The sequence below is a fragment of the Pteropus alecto genome, unplaced genomic scaffold (genome assembly GCF_000325575.1).
Source record: "Pteropus alecto unplaced genomic scaffold, ASM32557v1 scaffold92, whole genome shotgun sequence".
Taxonomy (NCBI): domain Eukaryota; kingdom Metazoa; phylum Chordata; class Mammalia; order Chiroptera; family Pteropodidae; genus Pteropus; species Pteropus alecto.
In genome coordinates this window covers 10,441,955-10,457,163 of record NW_006432447.1, presented here as the reverse complement: position 1 = coordinate 10,457,163, position 15,209 = coordinate 10,441,955, and the positions used below count along the sequence as shown (strand labels likewise).

At 47.7% G+C, this 15,209-nt stretch overlaps 1 protein-coding gene across 1 annotated transcript in view; it reads right to left on the bottom strand.

The window, feature by feature from the left end:
- Positions 1-15,203, bottom strand: part of GALNT15 (polypeptide N-acetylgalactosaminyltransferase 15) — a gene marked incomplete at its 5' end in the record, with an annotated part of 42,460 nt that extends 27,257 nt beyond the window's left edge. Inside the window, one exon of the mRNA XM_006907263.3 lies at positions 14,749-15,203. Within this exon, the coding sequence (XP_006907325.1) occupies positions 14,749-15,203 (455 nt within the window). The remainder of the gene's footprint in view (positions 1-14,748) is intronic.
- Positions 15,204-15,209: the final 6 nt, after the last annotated feature.

Genomic DNA, 15,209 nt, shown 5'->3' with positions numbered 1-15,209 from the left:
CGGAAGAAGAGACATCCCATCCCTCGACATCCATACTAATAATAGGGGGGTTCGTGGCTCTTAGAAAAGAGTTAGGCAGGAAAGTTAGTTAGAGGGTTTCGGGTCTGCCTATAAAAACACTGAGGTCATCCTATCCTAGAAGAGGTCTGCCCTAATCTGCCCACAATTAAGCAAGCCAGAAGGCATTTTTTTAAAACTCATACAAAGAAACAAGTAGGCAGAGAATTAGGTACCAATTTAAGCCAGTCACTCGCACCTTCACAATGAAGACCCCAACGACCTTCAACTCACCTGAGCCTCATTATACCATCATTATAATATGATGCATATGCACAGAAGTTCATTAATATCATTATAACATACTGAATTCTGGGAACAAACATGCACAGAAAGCAAATGATGAATCACTGAGTCCTGTCAATCTTAGTTGTCAATCAAGGAAGCCCACCCCTCTAAGAAAAGTAACCACCCACAGCAAAAAAGAGATAAAAACCCTGAAGTCTTTGTTACTAGGCCTTTCGAGCCAGCTTCTCTTGCTCAGGCCGCTTCCACATCTGGTAGTGTACTTTCCCTTTTAATAAAGCTTTCCTTTTCTACTGTTATTTCGGTGTCTTCTTGCTCAGATCTTTGTTCGAGATATCAAGAATCTGGACAACGCACCGAGGGAGAATACTCACTTTCCGGTAACAGAATCAGTTCTCTGTAAGGTTTTAGGAATATAACCGAGTCCCCCAGTGCACCCTGCAGTCTTTGCCAAGTTCTTTTACCCTCTCCAGCCTCCCCCATACCCCGTACTCCCCCTTCTCTCTCCCCTTGCTTGGGAAGGGGAGGGAGGCTTTCCTCCTCCAAATCCACCAGATTTTGAGAATTTCCACTCTGCCCTCAGAATTGTTCTAGACTTGCTCACAAACAGGTTCGAAACTTCTTTTGTGTCCTTTCTATGACCACGGTGGTTGCGGTTGCAGGCAAATCTAGAGGTCCTAGGACTGGGGCCTTGTGGGGGTGGGGGGCTATGAAAAGGTATTTTGTCTCAATGAACTCAGTGGGTAGAAAAATACTTAAAACAATACTTGGACAATTGCCAGGAGGCTGACTGTTTTCCAGCTCAGACAGGAGAGGAATTTGGGGACAGAGAGACCTGCATATGAAATTCCTGTGGGTGCTGTTTTATAGGAAACAAAGTCCATTACCTCAGGGCAGAACATGGCCATGCCTTCCTCCCAAGGGACCAGCCCTTTTTTTTTTAGCCCAATCCATGACCAGAAACAACACAAGTATATAGTGCATGTGTGTCCTTGTGGTAATGATACAGGACTGGCAAATTTCCCAAGTGACAGGGAGACCAAGCCCTGTACCAAGAGAAGAAGAAGGTCTTTTGGCAGAGAGCGAAAAAGAATTCGACACATACACCAGAGTTAAGGTCAAAAGGAAAGTTTATTAGAAAAGCGGTAACACTCCACAGAGTGTGGTCTCCTCTCAGAGGGTCCAAGAGAGGCTTGGAAAGATAGTGAGCAGAGAGGGGCTGAGTGTTCAGGGAATTCAGTTTACATATCATTCTTTAGTTCCTGTGAGTTCCATTTCCTTTGATATGGACAGACAGTGAGGATGGGAAAGGGTATGTAGCGTGAAAGGGTAAGAATATGTAGAGTGAAAAGCCTGCTGGCAGTTTCTAGCCTTTAATCCATAGGTTCCCCATGATTTTACCATAGGGAATGACTCTTGCAAAGTTCCTGTTTCCCTTTCACAGGTGTGGGAAATGGGCTGTTAACCCCAGCAGAACTCTGCCTTTGTTCTGAAGGCGTCCTCCTGGCCTAGCTGCAGGGCTGATCTGCATATTGCAGTCTCTGATTGTGGCTTGATTATCATTTTTAATTCTCTTGCCTCCTCCCTACATTAGTAAGGTAATCAGAAAAGCTTAGACTTTGGAATCAGACATGTTTAGACTTGAGTATTCACCCTTAGACTTTGGAATCAGACATGTTTAGACTTGAGTATTCACCCTGCTGCTTCCTATGTTTCCTTGGATAATATACTCAATATTTGTAAACTTCAGTTTCTTCATCTGAAAGATAAGGATGATAATATTTATCTTTTTGGCCTGTTGTGAGAATCTAAGAATAACGATAGGAATTCAATAGGCAGTGGCTATTTTATAGCATTTTTGGAGAAAGAGAAGATGTGATTAGCACATGTGTCATCTTTGTAAAATGTAACTGTCTTTAAACAACTTCCCTATGTTATAGCAATGAGACACCTTTTGGAAGTTTGGTTTTCCAATTCTGCAAATTGGAATGCCCACAGCACATAACTTCAAAGCTTTCATAAGGAAGACATGCTTAGCATAGTGCTGGCACATAGTAGGGACTCCCTCAAAGAAAGAGATTCTCGTTGAAACTCTACCTCTTTAAGACCACACTCCTCACACATTCCTCAAAGTTAGGAGGCTGGAGAGCTTCCTGCTCTGCGAAATAGCCAGTGACCCAGGGCAACTGACTTCCTCTCTATGGCCTCAGGGAATGGTCTCTGCAGAGGCATCTAGCCTGAGAATTCTACACTTCCTGGCAGTGTAAATGACCCTGGGCAAGTCGCTTAGCTTCTGGGTGCCTTGGTTTCCTCGGGATGGTAATAACAGCATCCACTTTGAAGAGCTGCTGTATTGATTAAATGGCTTCACAGAGCACTAAGAGCAGTGCCTGTAAATGCTGTGTGAGTATTTGCTCCATTATTAGAAGATATACCGATACTGCAAGGTGGATCCCAAAGGCTCTTCCAGCCATGAAATTCTGTGTTCCCGGCTCTTTGGGGCCCTCTTCAGGTAGGAGAGGAGGAAGGGAAAAGCCAGAGGGGCAGGAGCTTTAAAGAGAATTTCATGACTCCCCTCCTCTCCCTCCATCTGTCTTATTCCAGGATTTTCTGGGTTTTCTGTACAGCTAGAACTGTGTACTCTCTTTACAGTGAGAGGATGGCTAACAGATAAATGGGCAAGCTGTGTGAATGCAATAAACTTAATAGATTGCTAAGTACTTTGAAAGGCCAAGTGGGTTTTTGGAAGCTATTACAAGGCTAAAGGAGCTGCCTCCATGAGCTGTGGATGTAGGTGTCCTGGCATCAGCTTGGAAAGGACCTGTCATCACTTGCTCCATGGGTAGAAGCTCACACGGCCTTCAAGACAAACAGACAGCTTTGGGGCAGCTCTTCAGGCAACTGCAAAACTGCCGGGAGATGAGAGCTGAAAATAACCATGGAAATAATCTGGTGTTTCAGGGGAGAATAGGCTTGGGCTCTGAGTGAATCCTGTGGTTTGTGAGAAAGCCCAGTACCCTTGACATGACTCTGGAATGCAGTGCTAATTATTATAAACACAAGTTTGGCAATACTTGTGTCTCAGGCCTGTTAGATGTTTTCCAGAGGAGACATTGAGGGATTGATTGTTTCTGGTAGGTAGAGTGACCGAGAGGAGGGGGCCTATGGATGGTGCAAGCTGTGTAGCCCCAGACACCAGTGGGGGTACCAGATATATGCATGGGCTTGTGAGGGTCCGTGGTCATCATGCCAGGGAATGATGGGCAGCACCGAGCCTTGTGAGGATGGGCGAATAGGATGAGCCCTCCCTATGCCAATAGCCCGAGTAGTAGTAGCACAGAGTGGAGGAGGGTATGACATGTAATAACCCTGAGAGCAGCCAAACTGTAACTCCACCCACCTTGTTCAAAAACTGTGTCAACTTAGAGCATCTTGGGAAGAGACTGTATGTCAAGTGGCTAGAGATCAAGCCTTGGCATTGAGTTCGGAATCCTGGATCCGTCCTTATGTGACTTGGGCAAGCGACATAACTATCTGATAACCGTCCTTCCTTTCAACAATTTCCAGATTCACAGATCCAGTTACAAATAATCAGTTCTTATTTTCAGCCATCTTTTCAATTCCAATAAGTCCTTTTTGAGCAATAAGTCCTCACTTAAACTCAGTTTTAGTTAAACTCAGTAAAACAGGTTATTGGAAGAATCAAATGAGTGAATACATATAAAGTATTTAGCCCAGTGCCTTATTCATAGTAAGAGTTCAATAAATGCTTATTATTATTATTATTATTATTATTATTTTTGCAAGCCTCCCATGTGCTTTGAGACCTCTCTAGGCCTCAATTTCTTCATCTACAAAATGAGGATAACAAGTAGGGTTACTTTAGAGGGCCATGTGTAAATCACATAAGCAAAGAGATATGTGTGGGGGCATTGTGCATAGCAAACTTTTTATGAACGGAAACTGTCACTATCACTCAGGTTAATGTTGTGTGCTGGCTGGCTTCTGGTGTTATCCCTCAGTACAGGGGAGGACCAGCCAGATGTTCTCAGAATAATGATCCCTGACATTCGTAGAAGTTTCCCATATGCTGTCTCATTTAATCTTCATCACCATCATTGGCGCTGTTGTGCTGTGCATCTCCCGTGGATGTCATGCTCATCGAACATCATGTGATGGTGCCTCTTGTAGCTGGAGTATGGCAGCACTGTCCACCACACAGGATCACAGGCACAGAGGGCCATGCGCGTGATGGGAGCTCATACAGATCCCCTGCAGGGCCCAACTCCCTAGAACCCAGGCCGAGGGGTATGATGTTCTCCATCACTCAGGCAGTCACTAGGAGCAAAGGCCTCCCTATCACCCAGGTAGCTTTTGTGGCTTTTAATCTGTCTTATTAAAATGCGGATGAATTTCCTTCAAAAGGGTAAAGGCTACAATAGTGAGCATCCACTAACTGTTTAGCTGATGTGAGTACATAAGGTTCAGGAGATGCTGGTGAGAGTGTAAGAAAAGGTTCAGATTGTGGAGCCCAGCTCACCTGTGTTTGGGAACGCTAGACCCTGATGTCAGCATGAGAACACCGGGTCTCTAAGGAGAGAGAGTGCACACAAACAGGGGGGTGGGGAACGAGGAGAGTGAGGGAGGTCGTGCTAACCACCCATCATCTGTTTCAAAATATACCCACTTTTCCTGTCCACCTCCCACCCAACCTTCCAGAGCTTTAAGGGTAGAGAAAGAGGGGTGGGTAGCCCAGACCCAGGGAGAGTACATTCAGGTCAGTGATTCAGGGAAACTACAGGAAGGCTTTAAAAAAAAGCCCCCTAAGTTCCAGCCAACAGTGATCTTTAAAAGGGACCTTAAAGTTCATCTAGGCCAACCCCTGCTTGTGAGCACAAACTCAAATGTCTACAGAGGCTGGCAGGCAGCCAAGGGGTCACTGTTCCTGGTGTACACTGGCCCGTGGGGGCTGCAGTGAGCTAAAGACCACATGGCCCACCTAAAAGGAGCAGCCACTATGACCAGGAGGAGATTCATCCCAGGGTTGCCAGATCTGCCTGGTTTTCAGGAAAAGCCATAAATCTGAATTGTTTATATGAAATCTCTTGAGTTTTTATGTTGGCCACTAGCCCAATGTTTTTTTTTTTTTGAAAAAAAAAAACTGTGTGGCCAAAGAAACATCAGTGACAGGATACAACCTGTGGGCTGCCATTTTGTGGTGTCTGAATTACCGGGAACTCATGGGACAACATTTTGTCCTCTCTGCTCCACACGCCCAGTCACCTCTCGGTTCTCCCTGGCGTCTCCGGCAGAACAAATCCTTGTCTCAGGGTCTCCTTTGGGGGAAACCAAACTAAGATAGTCTCTGACGTCATGGAATTTATATCCTATTAAACAGATAATTATCTGACAACTATAGTGAGTGCTCCAAGGAGTTGCCCAGGGAGTGGGGCCATGAGACGAAGGGCGAGGCCTGAAGGGTGGGTAGGACACAGTCCAGAGAAGGCATGTGGGTGGTGAAAGGGGTTCCCGGGAGATGTCACAGGCTCTGCTACGGCCTGGAGGTGAGAAGGGGCTTAGCATGGACTAGAAACAGAAGGAAAGATATTCTAAAGTATATATCCTCTTATCTTGAGTAAACGTTATATTAATAGCAATTTTCTATTTTATGATGTATCTTGAATCCTGTGCGGGAATCAGGTAGGCAAATAAGAGAGCAAAAGGAAAGTGGTCGACACAAGGCGCCCTGGGCCTCCACCTCTCTGCATCTCAGATTCTTTCAGCCAGGCGGGGGCGCATCCTCCTGCTCCATCTGGGCCATGGCTTTGCTGAGGGGATTGACAAGGCAGTGCACAGACACGCCTTTGGGACATTGGGAAGCAGTGTCTGTGTGACCAGGTACTCATGGAGAGTAACCATGAAGAAACATGTGTTCTTATTATTAAGTAATGGGGCTACTTTCTTTGTCCTTCAGCCAGATACCTGGTGAATATTTTACTATCTCAGTTTGTATACACACACAAATGTCCAAAAGCCCACCCTGACCTCATTTGTCCATCTTCTGAGTGGCAACAAGGGACAGAAAAGATCTAGGGCTTTGGAATCAAATCGACCTGGCTTTGAATCCTGACTCCGCTATTTACACCCTCTAATTAGCCAGCACGAGATGCTGATATGTTTCTCCAGCCCAGGGATGCTGCCTGGATTAAAAGGGATCATCCTGGCCCAAGAGAGCTGCTCAAGAAATGTTAGCTTTGTAGCATCACACTCCACGATCAGAGGAGTCCGGGTGTGTGTTTACACACAGATGCACACCCTCTCTTTATGCAGCACCAGGATCCCTTGTGAACTTGGAAAATGCACTTGGACGATGACACCAAGAGAGTGAGTCACAGCATTGCACCAGATGGCCTGGCTGCAGCACCAATACTCCCCCACCCTCCCCTTGCCAAGCCAGAGTAGAAAAGTTTCCGCGGGGTTTTCTAAAGCTATTTTGGGGTTACTGACCTGGGCTCTCCCCAGATCAACATATTCCTCCCACACATACATACTCAGGTGGGCTTCCATATCTCAGTCCTGTGCCCACCCATGTAACAGCCTAGCTACTTATTTGCATCCCCCAGAGGCCCCAAGCTCCTTGGGGCTGAGGCCGGGTCTTGCTCACCTTCTCACCTTTAATAATTGCTAGATAAATAGTTGTTCAGTGAATGAAGAAAAACACCTTTCTTGCTCTCAAGGAGTGTGTAGGCTGGTTGTCAATATAAGCAGGAGAGTAATACCATTGAGCGAATTTCCTACATCTTGAGAAAATCCCAATGGTCAGCCCATCTTGTCTGTAACTGATGTGGATCATCTTGGGAACCAATTTCCAGGCCAGGCCTAGGGAGAGAAGGGCTGGGCCACAGCCTGGAGATGATCCTTTAGAGGGATGGACAGAGGAGCTTATGGATGAGAAAGAAGTGTGGGAAGGGCCGGAGCCTGCACTTGAAGGTGATGCTGTCAGCCTTTCATTTCCCACAGTGCATGCAAGATATTTGCAGTCCCCTTCTCCGTGAGAGTTCTCTGAAGTCTCACAGCCTCCTTCTGGGGGGCTTTGGGCGTCCTTGGTCTTGCTCTGATCTTGGCCCCCTAGCCCTGGACCAGAGATAGGCCTGAATTAGATCACCAGTCTGAATACTGACCAAGGCCTAAGAAGTGTCCTGGTTTCCCCCTGGTGGGGACGGCCTCCCCTGGATAGTGGCCACGGGAAACGTCCACGCTCCATCTCGAGGAGTTTGATCTTTAGGCATACAAAGAGGGTCAGCGGCTGGTAGCAGATCATAGCATGGGTGGTAAGCCAAAGATGAGGCAGCAGAAGCCAAGAGGCAGTGCAGTGCTTCTCAGATGTTAATATGCATAGTATCCTCAGTGTCTCCATAAATGCAGATTCAGATCCAGGAGTGTGGGGTGGGGTCTGAGGTTCTGCATCTCTAGTGAGTGAGCTCCCAGGTGATGACACCAGCAGATGAAGGACATCAGGGAGGCCCAGTCCTGAAAGAGCTATGGCTTGTACCTCCTGCAGCCTCCCCTGGGCAGTCCTTGTTCCTTGCTTCCTGTGCAGACTTGCAGTAACCCTGACACCTGATATAACATATCTCTATTCCTTTTCACCTAAAGGGGCCTATCAGTGGTTCTTAGCCTGGCTGCACATTGGAATCACCTAGGAGCGAGTCTCAGTGAATTGTTATGTAACTGGTTGGTCTGGGGTGGAGCCTGGGTTTTGATTTGTAAGCTCTCCCATGGATTCTAATGAACAGCCAGGGCCATGAGTCATTGGCCTCATTCATGACTCTCAAACCTTAACATGTATATTAATCACCTTTAACACGGGAGCTTGTTAAACTAGAGATTTTCATTCAGTAGGTCTGAGTGGGGCTTGAGAGCTTGCATTTCTCATGCTGGAGGTCTGAGGACCACAGTTTGAGTGGCACTGGGGTAGGTAATACCATTTATGTTTGGTAATGAAAATAGACAAGGTACAAGTTGACCACAAAGCGGAAGGCCAGCCCGAAGCACAAAGCAACACACTACCTCACTGGCTACCATGAGCTCGATCTCTTACCGCCCATTCTACGACCTGCTACCAACTGCTGACCCTCTTCGTATGCCCGAAGATCAAACTCCTTGAGGAAGAGCATGGAAGGTTCACGTGGCCGCTCTCCAGGGGAGGCTGCCCCCATCAGGGGGAACTATTGCACCAAGTCGCTTCTTAGGCCTTGGTCACTGCTCAGACTGGTGAGTCCAATCAGTGCTCACCTCTTGATTAGCCTGTCTACACCACAACCCCACTGGGAGTGACAGATCCCGAGAGGAGATGAGATCCAGGGAAGGTATTGCTCCTGGCCGTGGCAACGCTGGGCTCCAGGGCAGAAAGCTTGGCACCTGTGGGTTTCCCTTGGTGACTTGGCTGGCCAGACCCTGGAACCAGTACTCCTACAGGCCGTACTGTGTTGTTTTCTCTCTCTTCTGTGGGGGAAGGGATGAGCTGAGACCCTCCCCGGGTCTCTGCCCCAGCCTATTCCTGATTCCCCTCACTGCATCTCCACACCCAGGGGTGAGCCCGCTCACTCAGATTTATTGAGCTGTCTCCTCTCTCCTCTGCACCCCAGGCTCTCTGAGCCAACAAGTGGTGGAGAGTCATCCTGGGGTGGCTCCCTGCCTGGGGGGAACTGATGGATTGGGCAAGAGGAAAGGAACAACGGAGAAGATACCACTTCCGATCTCCCACCACTGGCTGCGAAAGGCCATCGCCCACCTGGTGCCCGGCAGCCCTGGTTCTCAGCCCTGGCCGCACATTAGAACCATTTGGGGAGGCCCAGGCCCTGCCCCAGACCAATGAAATAAGAATCCCTGGAAGTAGGATCCAGGTATAAGTAGTTTCTAAGACTTTTCAGATAATTCCAATGTGCCCCCAAGTTTATAATAATTTAGCAGCCCCCTAGGGGCAGAAAATAACTGATCAGAGAAAGGACAATGGTGTGATGTCCGCACCTGCCTGTTCCAGCTTTCTGCCATCTTTCCAACTCACTCCTAGGTCCTATACCCAAGAATAGGATAAGGGCAACTTCTGCTCGAACTTGAATAGTGGGCGAAAAATCATCAACGTTTTGTCTCCTTTGATCCATAACCTTATGCGGGGGTGTTATCTCCTTGAGGAAACTGAGGCTCAGAGAAGTTGAGTGATTATACAAGGTCACACAATAACAAGTGGTGCCAGGATTCAACCCCAAGTTCACTGTTCCGTGTGACTTTGATTTAGTCACAGTTGTGACTGTATAAACCAGGGAAAAATGGGCTCAAATGTAAACCAAGTTATAAGTTGATGCAAGCAGGTGGCACACAGCCAGGTACAGCTGAGCTGACATTTATGCTTGAGTATAAAATCCTCGGTGATGAGGGGAACTGTGTTTCCTCTCTTCCCTAGTTTCCAATCCTGGTACCACTTCCTCCATAGAACCTTCCCGGACTCTATTACCTCTCCATTCACTTTCACTAGCTTTTGTACCCAAGGTTCCCCAAACTGTCCTGCATCAGCTTTTAAAAATTCAGATCACTGGCTCCAGCTCAGAACTATGAAGAGTCTCTAGTGATGGGCTCTGAAAATCTACGTTTTAAACAAGCAATTAGAGGGGAATCTGAGATGCATGTCCTTCGAGAACCAGTGATGGTGTGTGGACCAGCAGTGCTGGTACCAACGAAGAGCTAGATAGAAATGTAGCATCCTGGGCTGCACCCCTGGCTTATTAAATTACACTCTGCATTTTAACAAGATGCCCATGTGATCTGCATGCGCATTACAGTTTGAGAAGCACAGCTCTGTGCAACCTGTTTGGCATAAAGAGTGTCCGAGATCATCATCAGCAGCATCACCCAGAAACTCATAGAAACCAAATTCTTAGACTTCACCCTAGACCTACTGAGTCTAAAACTGTAGGGGCGGAGGCCAGGAATCTGTATTTTTAACAAACCCTCTAAGTGTTCTTTTTTTTTTTGACTAAATTTATTGGGGCCCATTGGTTAATAAAATTATATCTCTCTAAATGTTTTGAAGCACACTCTAGTTTGAGAGCCCAAGCCTGGAGGAAAGACTACGAGGCACTTTCTCAGTTGGGAGCCTCTTTGATCCTGGACATCAATTGCCCTACGCTGGATGCCAGGATGATCAAAGAAGAGCTGGGCCCAGAAGAGCTGTCAATGCCACACAAGGATGAATGGGCAAGGCTTGTTTCTCTCCACCGTGTTTTTGACAGCAGTATTGAAGGGCTGAGTCAACCTTAGTGCTCAGCCTGCGGCTTCATCATGGGTCCTTCTCTTTATTTCATTTGCATATTCATTCACTTTTATCCCTGCCCCCGCCTCCAGAACCCTCCCTTCCCCACAGCACATCCATTCCATCGTGTTTCATCTGTTCTTATAAAGAACGGATTGTCAGTGTGCCTGGAGTACACATTTCGCCCAATGATGGTGTGCTACAGCCCTTTTTCTGTGTCTTTTTCACTCAGTGTGATACTTTGAAGGTCTCTCTCTATCAGTAGTGTACGCTGAGAAGGGTGTCGCTTCTTCCCCTCCTGGCAGAGAACCTCTGGGCTGCATCCAGCCAGTGCCCTGTGATGAGACACCCAGGTGGTCCCCAACTCCTCAGTGCCACCAAGGACGCTGTGTCTCTCTGTGGACCAGTGTGAGTTGGTCCCCAACTCCTCAGTGCCACCAAGGACGCTGTGATAAACATCCTCCTCTGTGTCTCTCTGTGGACCAGTGTGAGTTCTCTCCATTGTATGGATGGAAAAACTTGAAATGCTTCCAGCCCATGTGACTTACCCAAAAAGTACAGGATGGTAGTGAAGAGAGCATGGCTGTGGTGTCAGGCGCACCTGGTCAGATAACCTGGCCCCAGTCCCTTCCTCTTTCTGTGCCTCAGTTTTCTCATCCATAAAATGGAGATGATAATATTACCTACCTTATAGGTTTGTTATAAAGATTAAACAAATGAACACCACTTAGCAGAAACCCTAGCACATAGTAAGTGCTTAATAAATGTTCGCTATAGTTTTATCTCTCTTTCCAGAGGCAACTTTTTGATCTTTTACATTGACTTTTTTTGTTTGTTTTGGTCTTACATTATTGGTAACTCACCTCGCATGACCCCTTTTCGAACCGACCTCTAGCAATGACCCAGAGGTACTCAGAAAAGGCTTGCGGACCAGACGGGGGAAATAAGCAAAGGCCAGGGCTGGGTGGGGGTTTCGGTGCGGGAACTGGGGCCAGTGGGGCTTGTCCGGGTTAGGAATCAACGATGGGCTTGCAAGAAGCTCTGGAGCAGATGGTAGTGTGTCTTGCTGCAGCAGGAGGCAGAGCTGCAGGACGTCTAGTGTTCTGGACCTGTAGATGGTTAATACATGGCTGTTCTTTTATAGGTTATATTTTGGTCCAGTTTTAAAGTGGTGGCAGGAGGAGAGCCCTGTCACCCTGGGGTGGGGGTATTGCCTCACTTTGCAGAGAATCCCTGTGTATCCTGGAGGGGTGCTGAGAAGGGAAGACCCCAGTCTCTGAAGTGTAGATGGAAAAGGGGAGACTGGGGACCAAGGCCCAGGTTGCATGGATGGGCTCCAGCCAGCAGAGGGCGCCACACACCTCCCAATGGAGCTAGGGCAGTCCTTCAAGAACCCTGGAAAGCTGGGGGGTGGAGAGACCAACTGTCCCAGTTTGCCTGAGACTTGTTAGGGCTTTCAGTGCTAAAATCGGGAAAGTCTCAGGCAAACTGAGATGAGTTGGTTACTCTGGCCTGAAAAGGCAACCACTGAAGTGATGCACACACACATGCACACATACATATGTGCAAATCACACACAACGCAAAATGTACCTACCCATGCTCACACCACACACACATGCACTTCACACCACAAACATGACACACCACACTTGCACATATACACGTGTAACACAACACAATTATAATACATATGCCGCACACACGCATACAATACACATGTGCAACACACTCACAACAAATACACATGCACACATATACTACAAAAACACAAAAAACAAGTAGTATATCACAGTACATGTGCATAAAACACCATATGCACAATATACACAATGCACATGTGTACTACACACACGCACACAACACATGCATACACATGTGCACATCACACACATGCCACAAAATTCACCCACACTTGCACCACGCACACAACACTCCTATGCACTTCATACCACATGCATAACACACATTTGCAGATGTACACATATACCACTCACACAATACATTTGTAACACACACATGCAAAACACACACTCACATAATACACACAGCATATCATACATGTGCTACACGATCACAACACAATATGTACATGCACACACATACCATACAAGCATATGCAAAACAAACATCGCCTTACAAAACACATATGCACACACATACATGATACACTTGTGCACATTACACCACAGGTACAACATAAAACACACAATACATATATGTACCACACACATTGCAATGTCCATATCAACACATACGTACATTGACACAACCATAACACATGTGTACACATGACAGCACACCATGCAACTCATACCTGTGCACCTCATACCACATACACATCGGGCACAGGCACTGGGCACACAAGCACAATATAATGCACTAGACACATGTACCGCATAAAACATATATGCACAGCATTTATTTAATATGCATACAACACAACGTAAACACAACACACACATGCACAAACACACATACACAATGAACCCATAAATATGCATGTGCATGGCACACTTGCACAATGAGACATACATAGTCACACACACACACACTCCTTTGGTAACCAGAGACCTCTCGTTTGAAGCAATGTTTCTTTTTTGGCAAAATAAGGATACTCATTCTATCTCTAGGCCAATGAAAAAATTGTATGAAAAGAATTTGAAAACTCTCTATTCACTCATTCAGCAATCATTCCCTTACTGTGTGCTAGACCTATGGGTTCACTGCATGGCAGAGAAGCAGGCATTGAACTAACCAACACATCAATGCTATTTAGCTTTCTTTGTAATGAGTGTTATGAGTTAAAACTCCAGGGAACACAAAACTGCAAGGGGGTGGGCCTGGCTGGGTCTGGGAGTTTCCTGAAAAGAACTTTCTAAGCCAAGACCTGAAGTCAGAACAGCAGGGTTGGAACGAGGGGGAGGGGAGCGAGGCACCCAGGCTCACAATGTAAGGAGGTGTCACTCTCGTGCTGTCCTGTATTTGCAGGACCCTGTGAGTGGTGGCTCAGTAGCCAGGCTGAGAGGGACCCCATCAGGGATCTGAGGAGTATGTGGTCCTGCTCCCAACTGCTGCTCTACATGGCTCCTCTCACCCAGAGGGCTGGAGGATACACTTGTTTCCCAGGAAACTCTCTGGGCTCTGGGAAGAGCAGTGGCTTTAGGGAAGGGACCTAGATCACCCAAACTAACCAGCTGCATTGCCCCTGGATGCTGGTAACCAGGCCCCCTTCAGTGCAGCCGGCCATGGCGATGGTGGAGGAGGGCCGGTGTGCACAGGACGAGCCCTCTGCCTCCCTGGGCACAGCCTGCGCGTCATCACATTTCCTAGCTTGCTCCCGAGGGTGGGGCCACCCTGCCACATTAGACTGCATGGGTGCAGTATTTCAGCTCTTAGGTGTTAGAATTGTCCCCTTAGTCTAGTGGACTAAGGAGGGTAGCGTGTAGTGGTGGTTCAGGCAGACTGGAGCTTCTACCTAGATTCAAATCCCTACTTTGGCACCTACTAGCTGTGTGACTGTGGGGAAGTCACTTGGTCTCTCTGTGTCTTATTTTCATACTTATAAAATAACTCCCATCCAATAGAGTTGTAAGGACTTTGTGAGTTAATACATGAAAAGTTCTTAGATTAAAGCCAAGCACATGGCAAGAGCCACATAAATGTTCGTTGCAACTGTTATTTCGATCCGAAATAAAAGCAAATGCTAACAACAATTATAATATCAGAATACACTGGAGTCCGAGTATTAGAACTGGAAGGTGCCTTGGAGAACATCTGCTCCAAGTCCCCTCTGTTTGACGGAATAATCCAGACACAGAAGCACTAGAACCCAGGTCGGGGAAGAGAAGGAATAAGTAAGAGCTGCTTGTTTCTGTTCTCTAGGACAGTGGTTCTCACCCGGAGGGCTGGTTGGTTACAGGTCATGGCTGGGACCCCACCCAGGGTTTCGGACTCAGTGTGTCTGGGAGGGTCTGAGACTCTGCATTTCTAACAAGGTCTCAGGTAATGGTGCTGCTGCTGGTCCAGCAGCCCCCCTTTAAGAAGTGTGGCCCTAGGGACAGTGGAGGCAGAATGCAGAAAGTTTGCTGACAGCACCCCAGTACCGGGGAAATGGGAAGAAATGGCCTTACTTACAGCGGATGCCGTACCTCGGGCAGCGCCCTCTGCAGGGGGATGCGGGCGCTGAGCGCCACCTCCAGGTTGAGCGGGGTCAGCTCATCTTCTTCAGATACCTCCCGGTCTTCCTCCTCGGCTCCCCAGTCCCTCTCTGGGGCCTCCTGGTCCAGCCTCTTGCTCCGCTGCTTTATGAACCGGTAGCTGCCACCTCTCCTGCCCTGGCTCTGGTTCCTTCTGACCCTGGGTGAGGCCACAGCCACCAGGAGCTGGTCCTCCCGCAGCGAGATGAAGGGCGGCAGGCCCTCCAGTGGGCTGTACTCTTGGTCCTCATCTTCCGACTCCAGCACCCATTCCTGGGATTCCTCAAAGTCCAGGCGGTACCCAGCCTCAGGGCTGTGCCGGGAGGCCTGGGCTGTGCCAGCTTGGTGCAGGGCCTGTGGGGGCAGGTGCAGCATGGCTACCATCAACAGCACACACCC